The following is a 13,179-nucleotide window of genomic DNA, read 5'->3' on the forward strand; positions in this document are numbered from 1 at the left end:
GGCTGGAAAATACTGCTGGTCTTACACGACACAAAACTTTGTGTCATTATGTAAGATGGCTCGTTTTTCTACAGTAACTTGTCAGCACATACAGGGCACAATTGTATGAAAGTTTATAATCTAAAAAGTTTATAATTTAAAATATAAAATAGAATAATAATACAGAAATAATATGGAAAACATTACGACATAATCGGGCTCTGAAGGAGGAGCAGCCCCTGAATTTGGACACAGTCCAGCTCTGTAAAAACGCAGTGATTTCCCCTGATTCAGCTCTCGGTAATCCGACGAGTCTCATGTTGGATCTCCGGCTTCTGTTTTCAAGGTCGTCCACTTTCAGCAGGAGTTCCTGACAGTTTAGTTCAATAACAAGTGGCCTCCCAACTTGTTAGTGAGGAAACCACTTCCTCAACTTTACTAATACGAGATTCTGCTGAGGTGAGGCTCTCGGAAAACACTCCGATTGCACCTGTCATTTCTTCATGTAAACTTTTCGCAGGTAAGCTGTAAAATGCATTTTGAGCGACTGAATTGCATCCAGAACATTAGCCTCGGTCGGCTGACCGCTAGCGTTATCTTACTCCATCTTCTCGGTTTCACGGTCGTTCTTAGCATCGTGGAGTCCATCTTTTCTGGTTGTTTTCGGTTTAGATCGGCATAAATACAGCTTTTTGGTCTTATTAATGATAACAAAGAAACACAGCGGCTGTTTTATACGATTTAAATGATCTGATAAGATGATAAAGTTGGTATATTTTTAATATGTAGGATGATTTTATTTATCTGATTGACTGAAGCGAGAACACCGCGTTTTCATGTTTGTTTATATGAAAAAAGAAAGTTAGTCAATTTGCCAGTTTATTATGTGCACCAACAAACTGATACTGAAGTAAATCCTGCCTCAAGCATCAAAGCCTTTATGTTGGCACAACAATAGAAACATTGCTGCCTGGATTTTATCGTTTGATTGCATTTTATTACAAGTCCATGTCTCTTCTACCCTAGCACAAAAGTGTGTTTGCAAATTAAACTCTGATCTGTGTTTTCATGTTGGCACGTCCATATTTCTGCGGTAAAAGTTGCCTGACTCTACCTTCTCTATTTGTTTCAGCAGTGTAAAATGCAAACCAACTTCCAGATAATCCAAACTGTCGTACAACACCGAGTTATATTCAACAAATTTAAGGAGGACTTCCTGCTGGAAAACATGTCTGACAGCATACAAACAAAAAGGAGAAGAACAGATCCACAAACTATCCTCTGTGACATGTGTGCAGAGGACAGGAAACCAGCAAAGAAGACGTGCATGAAGTGTGAGATCTCCATGTGTGTCCAGCACCTCCAGGCCCACCTGACCACACCTGTGTTACTGCAGACTCATCCTCTGACTGAACCCATGGATTTATGTGGGAACACCAAATGTTCTCAGCACGGCAAGCTCCTGGAGTACTACTGCTTGGACGACATGACCTGTGTGTGCGTTTCCTGCGCCATTGAGGACCAGCACCGCCTACACAATATGAAGACCTTCTCCACAGCCCACAAAGAGCTCCTGGAGAAGCTGAAAGCAGAGCAGCTGATCTTACAGGAGAAAACAGACGATGAGAATGTGAGTCTGGAAAAGTGGGAGAAGAGTGAAAGAGAGAAGCTGGGTGGCTGCAGTGTGCGTCTGATTGAGGCTGTGACTAAGCTGCGTGACATCTCTCTGACCAGTGTCCAGAGCTCAGTCTCTGCTCGTATGGTGTCCCTGAAAACCAGCAAGAGCAGCATGGAAGCAGCACAGAAGGAGAAGGACACCTTCAGATTCCTGCAGATGTATTCTCAGGTGCATCAGGATGTGGAGAAGGCCAAAGCTGTGGATCTGAGAAAAGGGCTGGAGCCGGGCAGCCATCGGGACAAACTGGTTGAGGAGATGAGACAGAATGGGGAGAAGATGGTGAAGCAAGCGTCTCAGTTCTGGGGATCATTGCTGACTCTGGTTGATCCTGAACACCACCAGGAGCTTGTTCCCACTGGTTCACACCTGATCTTTGAGCCACAGACTCTGGGTCCTGGCATGTCGCTGTCCAAAGACAACAGGAAGGTTTTCCACAACAGCTGGCTGGGACAGTGCTGTGCAACTCTTCTAATCTGTAGTACCAAGAAAGCCAGCAGATTTCAGAGGTGGGTGGTCAGTCTGTCCGAAGAGTCTGATTGGACGATTGGTTTATGTGATAAAAAGTGTGCAAAGAACTTGAAGGATGGAGCTCTGTATGGACTGTGCTGGGAGGATAAGCAGCTCAGCAGCCTCACAACAAAGAGAAATGAAGGTTCTCAATCATCCACTTCACAAGGTTTGAAGGTGCAAAATACTGGCACAGCCAGAACTGGGACCCAACTCGTGACAACCTCTGCATTAATCACATATCAGGGCGAGAACGGAGAAGAGCCTGTACCACAACCTGAAAAAGTGGAGGTGTTGTGGAACTTTCCTGCCTCCACGCTGTCCTTCTTCAGCAGAACTGGACAGCACCAGAGAGAAGAAATAATCACAATGAAGCTTAAAGTAAGCATCAACAACTGGGACCTGGTCCCATTTGTCCAACTGGAAAAGCAAAATATCCACAGCACGACTCAGCAGCAGGACTGGAAGTGTTCATGTGGGAAAGGATACAACTGGAATGGTAACAGGTACCGGGATCATAGTTCTGGCTACTCCCACCAGTTTGTTTGTTCCTGTGGAAAAGCTCTTAGTGTCACAGAGGTGGTTTGTAAACTTTGCTAATCATAGCTCTGTTTGTTTGTTTTTTTCACAAGATGAATATAAATTTAAGTCACTGATGAATTCAGTGTGATGAATCTTTAGTTATGAATTTGTAAAATTTAAAGAGTAAACAAAATTCAAATCAAACATGAAATGCATATTCGCTTGCATGTTTTACAATTTTACTTATCTTTTGCATTTGGTTCCAATGTAGCAACAAAGTCTTTTAGTTTAAAGTTTTCTGCTTGATTTCAGCTGCAAGTTGAAGATGTTCGTCTCCATCTACTGTTGGTGCTCTCACACAGCTCTTTGGCCTTATTAATGAGAACAAAGAAAGTTCTGTTTTTGATACACTGTAAATGATTTGATCAATAATGAATTAAGTTGATGTTCAGTTTGGAATGTTTTTGTTTAGTTAAAGTGTTGACAGTTTTATTTAAAAAAAAAAAACATAATAAGAAAATAAAGGAACCCAGTAAGGGAACGTCATCCATAAGATATTATGGGAAATTAATAAATTCAATTAGTTGCATCTGATCACCTGTGTTGTTGTTCCTACAATATCATAAAAACTGTAACTGCTCAATCGTGATGTCTGAACTGTTCAGTTAGCACAAGAGAACTCTCACTTGGCTAACAGAAAACCTAACTCAATAATGTTTGCTATATTGCATAAATTAACAAAGAAAACACTTGAAATGTTCACCATTAGTTCCAGAAAGAGGTTAGAATACAGAGTGATAAGTAATACATCGCTTTCATTTCCTGTGTACATACTATAAATGATCTAATCAGTAAGTCTGTCACGGACTGCGCTGGCTGGCGTTGGGATGAGGGGAAACAGGACTCAAATGCTGGACTTTGTGTGATGAAAACAGGGCGTTTATTTATTTCTGCTTCCTAGTGTTAGTGTGTCTCCGCTCTTCCCTGTCCCAGCACCCCATGCTCGCTGCCCTTGCTCGTTCCCACAATCCTAGGAAAACACAGAGGCAGCCGTCAGAAACACCACAATTGTGGCAGACTAACCTTCACTAACTTGAATAACGTGAAGACACACAACAATCCAGCGTCAGAGAGTTCCACCAGTCACACACGCACAAGGACAACGAGGGACAGCAACATTAAATATTCAATTCAGTTTGAAGTTGTGGAATGTTTTTATTGACTGGATGAACTTTTTTTTTTTTTTTTTTTTGCCTGTCCCGTTTGGCTCTTTTGCCATCAGAATTGTTGTCTAAAGGCAAAGAAAGATGCCCAACGGATTTACTTTACCAAATTGACCATCCCAGCCTTGCCATAATGGTCCATTTGATTCACCTTTTATTGTTTATTTTATTTTCACTTACTGAACATGGGACAGACTTGACTGGGGGAAAGAAGGGGAGAAAGAAAGAGGGAAAGAGAAACAGCTGAGAAGAGGGACGGGGGAGAAGGGCAAAAACCAAAAACCAACAGAATGAGCAGAAAAATAAAAAAAAAGAATAAAAAAATAAAAAAATGCATATATCAATCACCTGGGTCACCTGCTGAGAAAGAAAAAAGAAAACAAGCAGAAGAGAACAAGAGTAATAGAATAAACAACATCACAATGATATATGGGAATATGACAGTAAATACTAAATATTAAACATTATTGTGCAGCACATAAGATCAACAGAACACAGTGTGCTTTGAGGTAGGAGCTAAAAAGGGTGTAGTTTGTGGGTGTGATCACCCGTGTGTACACCTGTGAACATGGACGCGCTTGTTTTTTGTTTTTTTAAAAGGTTCCTTCATGTAATGATCTGCTAGAGGGTGTGGGGGGGCCACAGCCCCGTCCTCCAGTGCGTGAAGCAGGTATGGAGGAGATCAAAACTCCAGACATCCAGAGGCCCCCAGAACACAAGAGACCAAGGAAGACCAACAGAGGGGCAGCCGCGCCACTGTCCCAGAAAGAGCTGAGGAGAGTCCCAGATGAGGGCTCACTCAGCAGCCGTGGAGCAGAAGCCAGGGGGAGTTGCAGTGACGCGCCCGTGAGCTCCGCCGGCAGCCAGCCGTGCCTGAGTGACCGAGCCCCAGGCCGAGAGGCTGGATGAACTTTAACGTGAGTTTTTGAAATATAAAAACCAACTTTTTTTTTTCAACTTTACTCAAATACGACAAGGGGAAAAAAAAGAACAAGTTTACATACAAACAGTGTGAAATGGTGAAATGAACTGTGTGAAAGTAAATCCTGTTAAATGCTCTTCTTCTGAAGCTAACATGAAGGTTGTCTCTACAATAAATCCATTGAACTCCTCGCTTGTAAAAGGAAACACACACTAACTTTGGTTTGATCAGGAGCAGCTGAACCAGGTAAGTCAAAAGTATAAATAGATTCAACAACATTTGTGGCTTTAGGTACAGATGCTGTTGCTCATGCAAACAACCACATCACCAACACCACCTGTTGGTTTTGATTCACACTGTTCTTGGATCTACTGTCAGCTGTGAAAAATGCACACTGAGCAAGGAAATGCTGGGTGTAGGTACAGTAAGGACAGTATGGAGACCTTTCTTTTGGCTCGGTGCTGGGGTGGGATATTCCTGGGGCTGGTGTTAACCAAGGCTATTATAGTGTGCAGAGCTCTGGTACTCTTGCTCTGTCCAAGGTGCTGATTTACTCCGATCTTCAGTGTAACAAGATTCATACGGGTCTCTTGAATATTCAGTTCATAGTCAAGCCAATCAGAGAAATACAGGAGGGTGGGAAAAATAATCCGCACGGGATACAAGAACCTTGGTGAGCTGCCGTGTCACATGGGACACACAGTTAGGTTCTGTCATGCGCCAAGGCGCGCGTACACCCAAAGGATCCAAAAGCAGACTCCAATGCGAGCAGAAAAAACGCTTTATTATCTTAACAAAAGGTGATGCGGGATAACCAAAGAAGAAAGCGAGGAACTGAAAAACCCGGGGAAATAAATGACGCGGGGAAGCCGAAATCGGGACCGTGGGAAGCTGCAACAGAAAGGGGAGAAAATTACTAGTGAGCCGGGAAAACAGGGAAACACAACAAGACGGGGTTTGAGTAGCTGGCTTACGATCGGAGTGGGACCGTGGGACTTGGGAAGGGAGTGTGAGAGTCCGTGGAAAGAGAATCCGAGGAGTCAGTGATGAGGCCAGGTGATGCACTGGGTGGTCCATGCAAATAGGAGGACAGGCAAGTGGCAGATACAGCACGCCGGATCGAAATCTAGACACACAAAGGCAGCGTTAACGCATTTCAAATGATATATCCGTACAATGATTTCGCGGGAGGCTAGTTACCACAGAGAGGTGATTAACGGACTGGCGTGGAGCATCCGCAGGGTTAAATAGTCCTGCAGGTAATCGCCCCGGATGGAAAGCAGGTGTGCCGGTGATGGTCCAGCCCGGGGGTGTGGCCACCAGGGCATCGCACACACACTCCTCAGACACAGGACCACGGACCATGACAGGTTCAATCTGGCCTGTGACTCCAAGCTGATCTATCATCCAAATAATTGCTCTCACTTTCAGTGCAAACTACTTGCGCCCACTATTGTCATCGCATGCAAATGTTCAGAGCTTGAATGAGGTCAGCAATTTTTGTGAGAGCTAGCTGGTGAGGTTACCCATACTGCTCGGTGAAACTGCCGATTGTATCAGTAGAAGATTGTACGGGAATTGGTGCGTAAGTCTGCTATAAAAAGTGCTTCCTAATACTGCAGATGATTCACCAAAATCTGGTACTTAATGTGCTCTGTAGCATCCTCGGGTAGTGGATTTTCCAGGGCAACCTTGAGTCTGGCAAATTCTCTGGGCTCCTAACCAGAAAGCAAAACATGACCAATACTTTGGACAGCTGCTGGGAATGACAGCGGTCGATATTCTGTCATTTTTCCTTTAGAGATTGCTGCCATTGAGCTGGCTCAGATGTCTCTGAAGAATAGGTGTTTGACCACAAAAGTAAATGAGGTGCAGTAAGTGGAGTGCAGGCATTAGTTCTTCTGTGCATATCCATCACCTGTCGCTGCAGCCTACAATTATCCTCCATCAATCTGTGAAGTACCTCCATAAGCTTAGGTTCAATTTCCAGTCCAGACCTCCTCCTGGGAGGTGCAGGGGTACTTTGAAACAGGTGGTCTGTACAATCAGGCTGACGTGAATATTGAGCTCCAGCTTCTTGTGGTGAATTCCAGTCTTTTGGAGTGAGCCGAGTCATCCTGTCATATCTCTCTGATAGTCTCTCCACACTGTGATAGGGCTGCTGTTGCTCTGATGAGTAATTTACATAGGGAGTTGAGCAGGAAGAGTGATGCGGCTCTGGTAGAGAAACAGCAGTCTCCAAGCAGGTGGCCCAGTCTCTCTGCAGGGATGGACGTCTGCTGGGCGCCTGCCTTTATGCTGATCTGGGAACATCTTTAGATAATTGCACAGTAAGCACGCTATCAAAATCTCAAGGACCAAATGTTGCAGAGGTTTTAAGGCAGGGGCGTCCAAACTTTTTTCACTGAGGGCCACATACATAAAAATATAGGGCCACTTACTAGAAATTAGGTATATAACCTTAACTTTAGTGTATTAAAGTTAGAAAAATCACTTAAAAGTGGTCAAATGTGTTATATTGTTGAATATAATTAAAAACTGCCTTCATCACATCTTTCCATGAATGGATCTTTATTGATTTATTCAGAAAAAGCTTTGGTGGCTCATTCTCAGAACAGCAGCCTCAGATTTCTTCTTAGACAGAAGATTTACAGCACAGAGAAAAAACAATAAAGGGTCAAATGGGACGGGTACATTTCAAGCTTGTTATTTTAGTTATTAGGCTTAGAAACACACCTATTAATGTTGGTTTGAAACCGTTATCAACATTAACAGATTGAACTGGACTTAATAACAGGAGTGCATATAATTTTAGTAAATTATTCTGGTGAGTATCAGCTGCGCTGGGTATGTAAATCGGGCCTAAAGTGCTCGTGCTCTCGTCCACTCCCCGCAAAACAATTAGCAGCTGTGCGGTGTCTGTGGCATCGGTGCTCTCATCGCATGCGATGGAGTAAAAATCAAAAGCACAGCTTTATCAGACAGTTGCAGTTTAATGTTAGCTGACGAGTCTTCAATGCGGTGCACAACTGTATTTCTGGACATGCTGACGTTGCTGAAGTCTTGCACTTTTTCGGTGACTTTAACAAGGCCGTGTTTTATGAGCTCTCCATCTGAAAAAGGCTTGCCATGTCTTGCGATGAGTTGGGCGACCTCATAGCTGGCTATTGTAGCCTTTTCCTGGACCTTTTGAGCACAAAAAATACTGTTACTGTCCCTGCAGGAGAGCTACCCTTTGCTTTAATTTCTGCTCTCGCTCAGCACCAGTGTAGGATGCATAGGCCTGATGCTTGGTTTCATAATGACACCGTACATTATACTCTTTCATAACTACCACACTTCCTCTTGAATTCTTTGAAGAAATATTCACTCTCCCACCATGTCTGAAATTTTCTGCACTCACTTTCTACCTTTCGCTTCTTTGGTTCTGCCATGTTTAGTAACTTGGGGTAAATTTTTTTTGTGACTGTCCTTTTTTAGTGGAGCAACTGCCTTGATGAACAGCAGCTCCCCCTGGTGTTAAAACTAAGAAGTGCAATACACTCAAGAAAAAGTTGAAGTGCGGGCCATATACTATTCTATTTATAAAATTACTTGCAGGTCAATTAAAAATGGACGCAGTTGGCACGTGGGCCGTAGTTTGGACACCCCTGTTTTAAGGAGTAGATTTGCCAGATCATAATCAATGTGGCCACCAGGGGGCATCAGTTAGGATGCAAATCAATTATTGAAATAAAGTGCAAATAACACTTCTGCTCTTGTTTCTAAGTAGAGTGATGTGGTTCTCCTACAAGGAATAAATGACATAATGAACAGATTGCTGTCTGCTGCACAAGCATGCATTGTAACATATAATTAGACATGAACTTATCTCTCTACTGCTGATTTCTTGAACATAATACAAAGAAATAAATTCTTTATGGTATATAGTCCTTCCTTGCGATATATTTACACAGTACACCAACATTAAAAGTATTACCTATGCAGGTCATATACCCTTGAAGTTCAAACAACAAAAAAGTCCATATTTTTGCAGTCAGACTTGACTTGTTTTAGCAGTACAAAGTGCAATATATAAAATAACACCGGTTGCAAGGTGGTTAGCACTGTTGCTTAACAGAAAGAAGGGCCTGGGTTCCATTCCACTATCAGGCCAGGGGCTTTCTGTGGGGAGTTTGCATGTTCTCCCTGCGTTTGCATGGGTACTCTGTTGGACTCCAACAGTCCAACAGATAGGTTAATTGGAACCTCTAAATTGCTTAAAGGTGTGAATGCTGGTCTATCTCTATGTGACAGACTGACGATCTTTTCAGGGTGCACCCTGCCTCTTGCCCTAAGACAGCTAGTAAAGGCCTCAGCGCCCCCAACCACCCTGAAAAGGACAACCGTAAGTGAATGGATAGAACACAATCAAAACTGTTGTACAGTGCTGTAGTGAGTGGATCATCAAAGAGCAGTAGAGTCAGAAGACTTGACAAAGAAACAAAAGATTTTATTTATTTAAAACCAACAAAAAATGAAGAAATACAGAGGAAGCCCACATGTCCCACTTTCACAATTTTTAACATTTGTGGATCTGCGTGAAGCTGGCAGCGTAAAATTTGTCTCAAAATCCAACATGGGCATATAACGTGATCTGTGTGTATCAGGAGATTTAAGGATTTGTTACCTGGAGAGGATGTTATCTGTAGTTTTTGTTTTTGAACAATAAAATTATCTGATTCATGAAGCTGAAGCTGTATTATGTATAAATTACCAGTAAAAAAAAACAGTATTTACTCAGAGTTGGATGTACGCATTTATAAAATAGTTTTGTGTAGTGATGCCCAGATGAAGCCTCATGAAGCCTTGAAGGTCCAGCATATTCCACATAATAGTTGTCATTTTCTTCACAGTTTCATAGTTGTTCATAACCTGTAGTCAGTTTAGCTGTAGTCTTCTGTTTTTCTCCTTAGTGTTCTTGTTGTTTGCCTTCATTCAGCCCTAATAAAGGATTGCTTTGATTTGCAAACCAGCTGCGTCTCCTGCAGTGTCTGCTCTTGGGTCCATTTAAAAAATACATAGCACACCCCACCGTGACAATGGATGTCTCGACACACCCTCCAAAAGCCTCAGCACAGTGTCCACCAGCATTAGTTTTATTTGTTTGAGAGGAAAATTCTGGAGAGAGCCACAAGGATTTTATTGAACACTATTGATTATGTTAAACTTATCGAAACAGGACATACTGTAAGTAAGTAAGTAAGTAAACTTTATTTATTAAGCGCTTCTCACAGACAGGCAATCACAAAGCGCCGTACACAAATATTAAAATATTAAAATAAACAATAAAATCAATAGACATTATATATAATGTAAAAGATCAAATGTAAATAATGTAAAAAAAAAATCTAAAATATGCAGATCAACAAAAGGCCCTTAGTGTGTTTGTTGGGCAGCTTAGATAATGTCACTTCAGAAAAGAATATCGCCCATATGGTTTTCACTGCCCTATGCATAGCCAAGAAAACAGTCCTCATGAACTGGAAAAATAAAAATAATCTTAATTCTAACCAATATAGAAATTATCTATTAGATTACATTAGTCTTGATACAGCCTCTGCCACCACATCAGATCAATTGCTCTGGGCTCCTTTGATCAGCTCCATCACCTAGTGGGGGTGGGGGGTCATAGTTTGGTCCCGCCTTCACTGTTGTGATTGGTGTGGGGGTAGGGACAGGCTTAGGGCGTCGGGGGGTTCCCCGGAGGCATCTTCCTTGGGGGGCTCAACCCGGGGTAGCGGTCATGTCCGGTTAGGGGCTCTGTTGGCTCTCCGGTGACTGTTTCCTCGCGGCTGCGTGCAGCGGGGCTAGGGGAGGGTCTGTGCTGACGGACGTGGGTTACTGACCTGGTAGCCTGGCTGCCCCTGGGTGGGTCCGGGATGGGCGTGAGGTTCTGGGGGCGCTCCGTCTCTGGGCTGGGACCCGGACCGGGCCTCGGGGGCTTGGGTCCTGGTTGGTGTGTTGCCGGGGTTGTGGGCGGGTGGGTGCATGGGGGCCCAGCCCTGGAGCAGGGTGCCGCCGGTGCGTCGAGCCACCTGGGGGGCTCTTCAACTGGTGGGGGAGATTGTCACATCTTGCAGGAGCTTTCCTCTCCTCAGGAGCTGCCTCTGCAGGAGGGGAGATACAGGAGAGGTGGAGGAAGATCTCAGCCTGGGTGTTTATTGTCTTATGTAGTCTGGAAGATGAGTGGATGGTGGGGTGGGTGCAGTTTTCTCTGTGGTGGGGTTGGGTGGACTGTCCCGGGCTCTGTGGGGCCGGGCGGCGCTGCTGCACTGGGCCCGGTCTGGATGGGCCTGGGCCCCCTTTCCCTGGCGGGTCGCGGAGTATGGGGGTGCCTACTGGGGTCAGCGGGGGAGCTGGCCCCAGGGAGGGGTCACTTGCCCCTCCCTTCCTTCCCTCCCCATCTCCAGCTGCCTCCCTCTTCCCGCTCCACCACAACCACCCACACATGCAGGGCCTTGGAGTAGGGGTATGTCACCAGGGTGCAGAGGAGGCTACCCCCCCCCTCTGTCCCCTTCTGGCTGCCTCTGCCTCAATTTTATCCCACAACTTAGACATTCACATTACTCACACTCTCATTACACATACATATAGGATCTTGGGGGTGGGCACGATACACGGAGTCCAAAGTACCATCAGGGTGTACACCCCACCCCTGGCATCGTTGCCCACCTCTCAATTTTAAATACACGTAGACATTGAGGGCTAGCAGGAGGGACCATGCGCTTACCTGCTGCTCTCTGGCAGGTAGCTCCAAGCCCTCCTGGGTTTTAAATGCACCTTAGAACACACATGCATCAACATTACAATGAGCGGGTGGAGGGAGGTTCGGAGTCTTCTCTCACCCCCGTTCTCTGCGACCTGCTGGAGCAGGGGGGCTAGGACTAGGAGGAGGAGTTGGCCGTCCGACTGCGGTCTGGAGTGTGGAGCCTTCCTGCTGCTGCGGAGTCGGGGCGGTCTGCCTCCCCCCACCGCAGGGAAAAGGGAAACACCACCTGGGTCTGGGTGCAGTTCCCCCCTCCAGGGGCGGGGGCACCTAGACCCGGTTTGTAGAGTACGCTTGGGGAGTGTGATCGTGTGTACAACGTCTCTTTATGTCTGTCTCCACGTTGGTTGAGTGTGGAGTAAGTGCATATGAGAGCATGAGGGTGGGAATGGATGTTTGTATCTGTGTGTGCCTGTATGTCTGTGTCTATATGTCAGGTTGGGTGTCAGGCGCCACCTCTCTGGGGACATCTCAGGCCCTCCAAGGTTTGGAGGCCTATCTCCCCCTACCACCACTTCCCCTGCCAGTGGCGGACCCCCTCAGACATCGGTGCGTTGGTGGTTCTTTGTGTCCGGGGATGGGCGTCCAGGTACACACCGGCTCACTCCTTGGCGGCCGCTTATCGGGGCCTGGAGCCTGGGGCTCGCTCGGGCCACTTCGGAGGTGGGGTGCCCCCGGCCTCTCGGCCTGGGGCTCGGTCACTCAGGCGCAGCTGGCTGCCGGCGGAGCTCACGGGCGCGTCACTGCAACTCCCCCTGGCTTCTGCTCCGCGGCTGCTGAGTGAGCCCTCATCTGGGACTCTCCTCAGCTCTTTCCGGGACAGTGGCGCAGCTGCCCCTCTGTTGGTCTTCCTTGGTCTCTTGTGTTCTGGGGGCCTCTGGATGTCTGGAGTTTTGATCTCCTCCACACCTGCTTCACGCCCTGGAGGACGGGGCTGTGGCCCCCCCACACCCTCTAGCAGATTATTACATGAAGGAACCTTTTAAAAAAAAAAAAACAAGCGCGTCCATGCTCACAGGTGTACACACGGGTGATCACACCCACAAACTACACCCTTTTTGGCTCCTACCTCAAAGCACACTGTGTTCTGTTGATCTTATGTGCTGCACAATAATGTTTAACATTTAGTATTTACTGTCATATTCCCATATATCATTGTGATGTTGTTTATTCTATTACTCTTGTTCTCTTCTGCTTGCTTTCTTTTTTCTTTCTCAGCAGGTGATCCAGGTGATTGATATATGCATTTTTTTTCTCTGCCCGTTCTGTTGGTTTTTGTCTTTTGCCCTTCTCCCCCGTCCCTCTTCTCAGCTGTTTCTCTTTCCCTCTTTCGTTCTCCCCTTCTTTCCCCCAGTCAAGTCTGTCCCGTATTCAGTAAGTGAAAATAAAATAAACAATAAAAGGTGAATCAAATGGACCATTACGGCAAGGCTGGGATGGTCAGTTTGGTAAAGTAAATCCGTTGGGCATCTTTCTTTGCCTTTAGACAACAATTCTGATGGCAAAAGAGCCAAACGGGACAGGCCAAAAAAAAAAAAAA

At 45.4% G+C, this 13,179-nt stretch overlaps 1 protein-coding gene across 1 annotated transcript; it reads left to right on the top strand.

Moving 5' to 3' along the window:
- Positions 1–1,117: 1,117 nt before the first annotated feature.
- Positions 1,118–2,764, top strand: LOC146613204 (tripartite motif-containing protein 16-like). The gene has a single exon (XM_085378286.1). The coding sequence runs from the start codon at positions 1,121–1,123 to the stop codon at positions 2,762–2,764; it is 1,644 nt and encodes a 547-aa protein (XP_085234412.1). The 5' UTR covers positions 1,118–1,120.
- The last annotated feature ends 10,415 nt before the right edge of the window (positions 2,765–13,179 follow it).

Source organism: Diplotaxodon limnothrissa, linkage group LG18 (assembly GCF_057381915.1).
Source record: "Diplotaxodon limnothrissa isolate DT_005_m linkage group LG18, D_limnothrissa_male_GT1.1, whole genome shotgun sequence".
In the NCBI taxonomy this organism is placed as follows: Eukaryota; Metazoa; Chordata; class Actinopteri; order Cichliformes; family Cichlidae; genus Diplotaxodon; species Diplotaxodon limnothrissa.

Bases quoted from the DNA above. Each gene is read 5' to 3' on its own strand.
- LOC146613204 (XM_085378286.1), top strand. From the start codon at position 1,121: ATGCAAACCAACTTCCAGATAATCCAAACTGTCGTACAACACCGAGTT.